This window comes from Cynoglossus semilaevis, chromosome 1 (assembly GCF_000523025.1).
Source record: "Cynoglossus semilaevis isolate Cse_v1.0 chromosome 1, Cse_v1.0, whole genome shotgun sequence".
NCBI lineage: Eukaryota > Metazoa > Chordata > Actinopteri > Pleuronectiformes > Cynoglossidae > Cynoglossus > Cynoglossus semilaevis.
Genome location: NC_024307.1, coordinates 10274330 through 10280698, shown reverse-complemented (window position 1 = coordinate 10280698; position 6369 = coordinate 10274330). Strand labels below are relative to the sequence as shown.

Here is a 6369-nt window from a genome sequence, read left to right as displayed (position 1 = left end):
AACCAAGTGAAATCACCTTTTCTTCATATGTTGAAGTTGAACTTCAGCAGGGTATGTTGACCATTTCTTCATCACTAAATATGTAAAGTTGTTGCGATGTTATTAGCTGGTTATTTGTAAATAGTTTTAAAGATGAAAATTCAAATGATTTCAAGAGAAACCCAGAGTTTTACAAACTGGAAAAACACAGCATAAAATTCTAAGTTACCACTGAGGTGCTCTGAGCACGGCACCGTCCCCACACACTGCTCCCTGGGGGCTCAAAAAGCTGTTGTTGTTCACTTTGGTGATGGGTTAAATGCAAAGGTCACATTTCGTTATGTGTAACAATGACAAGAAGTTCACTTTCCTTTCCTGCCTCTCCTTTCTTTGAATCCGTTTGTATTCTAATGCAGCGCCACATGAGGGCGCTGTTAACCAGCGAATTCATAGGTGCGATTCTTTGAACCTATCTCGGTCAAAGAACGCCAGCTCTGAGATTCACACCAACTCAAAGCACAGAAGTCTAGTATTTGCTTGTGAATAAACGAGCTCAGAGCGCCAATTCACACGTCATTCCTTTATTCATTTATCAGTGCTCACAGAAAACAAACTGAACACTTAAGTAGGCAAATGTCACATTTCATGTTGAATACGGTGAAGCCCCCAGGTATGTACAAAGAAAGATGCTGTTCCAAGACTGCCCCCGCCCCCCTCCACCCCAGACCTGCCTATATTTTTTCTTGTGCTTTAGAGCAAAAGTGGTGTTGTAGTCATCACAGCTTGATGCAAAAAATCCGCTTAAAACATCTCCCAATTTTATTCAATCTTACAAATGGTGAAAAACAAGAAAAAACTTCATTTACAATGGGTAATCTGTTAAAAACTTCAGTCATTTTTTTAGGTACATCTCAGTCATAAAACCAGTAATATCAAAGTCTATACAACGTGCATTACTAACAGAGTTTTGAAATGGTGGAATCTACTGGAAAAGTGATGAGCATCTAATAGTTTGGACACATAACTAAATCTAGTTCAGTCAGGAATGGTCATGTCCACAGGAGCATTGAGCGTCAAAGAATTGTAAACAACTGTGCACTGCAAAGACAACACCTAAGACTTGGTTCAGGGTCTTTTGTACCCTTGTAAAGATCACAACGTGTCAAAAATTGCAGAGACAGCTTTAGCTGCTACATCCAATTGCCCAGCACCAAATACTTAAGATTAAATATGTCAAATTCAGCAATGTGTCAACACAGTCATGGGTTTCATGTAGAAAACAAAAGAAAAAAACATTCGCACCCACACTCATACTTTCACACTCACCCACATCACAAATGCAAAGCACCAATGAGCAGTGAAGAAGCAGCACACTGGCCAGTACACCTCCTTCCCATCACTGCCATGGACATTGCAGTCATTATGGATGGGATAGTTTCAGAAAAGTAAACAGAACACCACCAAAGAAACAAAAAAAAAATCCCTGGTTTTAGACAAGTCCTCGCATTCCTTCAGACAGGCTTCATTTTCTCCTTCATTCTCGCGTCACGTTCAGCGGGTTTCCCGGGCGGCGCCTGCCACTTCTGGGCTAGCTGCTGTTTCTGCCTCAGCGGGTGAAGCTTCAGCTGGTTTCTCCTCTCCACCTTCTGCAGCAGCTGCAGCACCGTCGGCCTTCACCTCTTCCTCAGCTTTTGGTTCTTCAGCTGCGGGGGCCTCCTTGTCTCCTTCCTCTGCAGCCTCTGCTGGCTTGGTCTCCTCAGCAGCAGCTGCCTCCTCTGATGCTGCCTTCTCTCCTTCGGCCGGTGCAGCCTCAGCAGCAGCTCCTTCCTCCGCCGCCTCCTCAGAATCCTTCTTGGTCTTCTTGAAGGAGAAGCCACTGAGCTTGAAGGAGGGCTTCTTGAAGGAGAAACGCTTTTTCTTCTGCTTGCCATCCTCACTGGTGGATGGAGTGCCCTCCTCTGGCTTGGCAGAAGCCTCGCCGTTTGTCTCCTTCTCTCCATTGGCTTCAGCACCCTCTACTTTCTCACCTTCTTCTTCTTCTTTGGGTGCCTCCTCGGTAGGAGTGCTGCCATTGGCCTGGACGTCAGCTTTGTTTGCCTCCTCTGCCGTTGGAGACGCGTCTCCATTGGTCTTGGCATGGCCATTCTCCTACAAAACAATACAAGTTTAGCTCCAGAATGCCACTGTACAATAAGGCAACCAATGAAATTATCACATAATTATGTTATGATATTAAAGAAAAGCAATTGGTTAAAATGAACATTTTAAATACCTTTTGTTCAAAACATTAGCTAAGTCAGCTGTCCCGTCCAATTCCGTTCATATAATAGTGTTAACATTCACACAATACTATGGTGCCTATTTTATTTTAATTAAACTAAACTGTAATATGAGTAAAAAATATTAGACAAATATTAATCAAAATCGAATCAATCCGTTAAACATAAAAATAAAACTGGACGCAACATCGCCACCTGCAACGTCTGACTCGCCCACATCCAATTTAATGCGCCGAGTACGTGGTAGCCAATAGAAAAATGACCCCAAAACTGCAGCAACATCTGTTACCAGGAGAATGACGACAGATCTGTGGCTTCCAGCTAGACTGCAGTACTGCCGGCGGCCAGCAGACGGGGTTCGGTGTGGCGGAAACAACATGGGAATTTGGGGAGGAGGGGTGGTCCATCTTTTGTCTACAATAGTCAGCAAATTTGTGTTTAATATTCAATTGTAAATGTGCAGCGTGCATTTTTGTGTTGATTTGTCCGAGTTTATTGATTTACAGGGCGTGCATGTGCCCCAAAACGTGGCTTCTTTCTTGAAGCCTGGCAACAAAGGCGTGGTAGGGTTTTGGGGGAAAAAATGGCCATGCCACAGCAAGGGCTGCCACAATCCTCCTTTAGCTGCACAGATAAAGCAACAGTGTCGAGAGAAAAAAAAAGAGCATACACTTAACCTGTTACATATATATATATATATATATATATACACCTTTTTTTAAAAGAACGTTTTCGGGGGAAAAAAACAGATCGCATTACTGCGGACACATCTTGATTTAAAATGATGAATTAAAATTCACCTATTGAATATCATTACGATGTTTGTGCGTTTTGTAGGAATTAAGGTGTTTTTGTAGAGGTGCATTTGCAACAAAGGGGATTCTTCGTGTGGCCACTTTCCCTGAATGCCGGTGAGCATGGAGGGATGGAGAACGCCATTGAAGCAACACATCGTTGCATAAAAACACAAAATCCGCCTGGATAAATGTAATTCTTTCAAAGTAATTAAATAATATTTACCTGTCCGTTTGTCTTGGCAGCCACAGCCGCGCCTTCTGCGGCCTTTTCCACCGCAGCTTCCTCCTTCCCGGCGGTTTTGGAGATTTGTGCTCCCATGCTTTTTGGGTCCAACAAAGGAACCGATGAAATGAATGAACAAAGACCGCAGCGCTTCCTTCCTCTTCCCCAAAAGAATCTGTCCGCTCAGACCCTGACGCCTCCTTCAAACCAGAAGAACACAACTTTCTGCACGAAACCCGAGTGACCACAACGTGTAGGAGCTGGCGCAAAAAAAATGTGGCGAAGGTGCAAACAAGAAAGGCGAATTCTTGTAATTTTTCTCTCTCTCTTTCTCTCCTCCTCCTCTTTGAGCGGAGTTTGTAAATGGAGAAATTGGCCCCACCGCAAATGAGATGCGGAGTACAACGCCCAAGTCCGCGCGTGAATGGGTGCTGTGGCTTTGACGTCACACGCCGCCGCATCTGCGCCAATCGAAAACCAGGAATCCGACAAACGGAGGCGGAGGAGGTGGAGGGAGGGTGATGGCGGATGGTGGTCATGGACAATGGAAGAGACACAACAACATGGCCAACAACTAGTTTTTATAGCCATGTTGCACCGCACAAAGTTGATGGCTCGTAGTAGGACATTTAACAAAACTTCCCAATGTCAAGCAGACATTTAAACCCCTTTATTTACTCTAGGTTTAAAAAAATGATTCTGAATTTCAAAATTATGAGAAATATTTCTTTGTTTCTTATGCACAGTATTTTTCTGCTGCATTCACACCGTGAACTGTGCTCAGTTTATTGTAGTTTAAACGTAGCATCTTTCAGTAATTTAGCCTAGCTTGGTACTATGTTTTTATGTTTTAATCACATGGTTAGTTCTTCTGTTTTATTGTTTATACCAGTCATAAATGTGTCTTTATTTCACTGGCTGTTACCTGTGTTAAAAATAGTGTTACTTCTTGTATAAAAGCAGAATAAAATGACAGTAAAACTCTTAAAACAATTTAAATTGAAGCTGGGAAATATTAGACAAACTAGCGCCCCACAAACTAACATGCTCACAGCAGTTTAAAGGACCTCCAAGTTCAAAACAAAGATGGCTGCTGGTTGTAGCAAATGCTGTTTTTTCTCTGTTTCATTTCAGGTTTTTTTTGTATTATTATTTTATTTTAAGCCTGTGTACAGATGCACATTTTCAAATTGAAACTGTATTTGTCAGCAGTGACATTAGTCAAGTCACGTCTCCCAATTTTAAGCTCGCTGTATTTAAGAGAAGCCTGAGTTTAAAACAAAGAGAGCTGCCTAATGTTTCAACTGTAGCAAAAACAGTTGTAAGGTTGTTTTTTTTTTTGTGTGGTCTTTTTGTCCTTTTCAACAACACACACCCTGCAGTATATATGCTATCATAAACATATTTAAATGATACATTGTTATAAGGCCTTCAGCTACATGTAACTTCACTTACTTCACTCATAAAAACCTTGTGCTCCTCTGCAGGGGGTGCTATTGAAATAGTTTAGTGATTTTCTGATCCGTGATTATTATTTTAATATTAATCCTATCTTCCAACTCACTCAAAACATTTTCCACAAAATCAAATGTTATATTAAGAAGAACTGCTCAGATGTATCTGCTCAGAGAGGTTCATGTTTTCATATCCTCATTCCAGATTAATCATCTCACTTCTGTCAAATGGGTTTTTTCATTGTTTCACAGACAAGTTAAACAAAAGTATTAGTTCCAGGACTGTCTACAAAGATGACAACAAAAAGAGGCTGCATTTACAGCACCACCGAGTGTCATATCAAACTGTGCCTCTGCTAAGTCATGCACCATAAATCTATGATGATCCATGATAAATTGATGCCTACATGTGATGTTGTGTTTTCAAATCAATAAAGAGTTCCACAGAATAACGTGGTTTGTGGAGAAACCGGCTGCGGTTCAGATGAGAGATGGAGGTGGCACAAAATTTTAACAGAGGCGGTGCCCGGGAAGTACACAGTGCCTTTCTGTAAAACTTCACAAACTGGCAATACAAATAGTAATACAGTACAACCTAGTGCCTCAACCCATGATATTTAAACCCGAAACCCTCCTGTGGGTGAGACATGTACATCGATATCTGACACTGAATAACATGTTCTATGACATTAGTCAAAACGACTATGTTAAGATATGCCAACACAATAAGAACCAGCATGTTTTGACAGCAGAGCTGACAAAGCAGAGCTCAGCTGGCTTCACATTATATCATCATGCAGTTTCCTGGCAAATGTCTCTGCCCAGTAAACAGACATCTCCTCTTTCCAGCCTTCAATGCCCACAACTTCACCCATTCCTCTTCTTGCATAATAGTGTCTTGTCTGCTTGTTGCAGCTGGACCATCCCAATGACCCAGATATAATCAGACTTTATGGTCCTTTTGCTGCTGATGCCCTCTTCCCCTCCTCCTCCTCTTCCTTCTCATCCTCCTGGCAGCTTGCAGTGCTCCAACTCCACCACCAGCTACAAGTCTTCACTATCTCTCTCTCTCTCTCTCTGCCATCACTGCATGACCCACATCTCCATGGTAACCAGTTTAAAATGGCCTCGAGGAAGAGGAGGCTGAGTGTGGACGGCTGAGCGATCATGACTCGTGGTGAAGACGAATCAGGGTGAGAGTGAATTTAAAACTGAGCCGTGCAGACGGCAGTTTGAGGATTAGGATGACCTCGATCACCCCTCTCTTCATCAGCCTTATAACTAGGCCACGCTGATTGTTGTAATATGCTAATTTCATCTACGGTTCTGAATAATCTGAATTAAGTAATCTCGAGAACAAAGAGTAAATGTTTACTATAATTAACACCCAAATGTATTAAAAAATGTATTTAATTGATGTTTGTCATTACTAAGTCACTATGTGTCAGTATGCAGGAATTTATCTATTCAGAGTATTGTCATACTGAACAAAATCTTCCACCTTTATTTTTTTCCCCCCATAAAAACAGTGAATACATATAGATCCATGACCAAAAATGATCAAAAAATGTTTGCCGAATGCAGACACATCTAGGCCACATGTTAGCAAAAATGCTAAGGTAGCCCTAGCCTGAGCA

At 41.9% G+C, this 6369-nt stretch overlaps 1 protein-coding gene across 1 annotated transcript; it reads right to left on the bottom strand.

The window, feature by feature from the left end:
* Nucleotides 1-544: 544 nt before the first annotated feature.
* Nucleotides 545-3680, bottom strand: marcksb (myristoylated alanine-rich protein kinase C substrate b). The gene is made up of 2 exons (XM_008310054.3): nt 3279-3680; nt 545-2127 (listed from the first exon to the last, which is right to left on the bottom strand). The coding sequence occupies exons 1-2, from the start codon at nt 3372-3374 to the stop codon at nt 1531-1533; spliced, it is 693 nt and encodes a 230-aa protein (XP_008308276.1). The 5' UTR covers nt 3375-3680; the 3' UTR covers nt 545-1530.
* Nucleotides 3681-6369: the final 2689 nt, after the last annotated feature.

Bases quoted from the DNA above. Each gene is read 5' to 3' on its own strand.
- marcksb (XM_008310054.3), bottom strand. From the start codon at position 3,374: ATGGGAGCACAAATCTCCAAAACCGCCGGGAAGGAGGAAGCTGCGGTG. The intron at 2,128-3,278 runs GTAAATATTATT...ATTGTTTTGTAG, and splicing joins CTGCCAAGACAAACGGACAG to GAGAATGGCCATGCCAAGAC.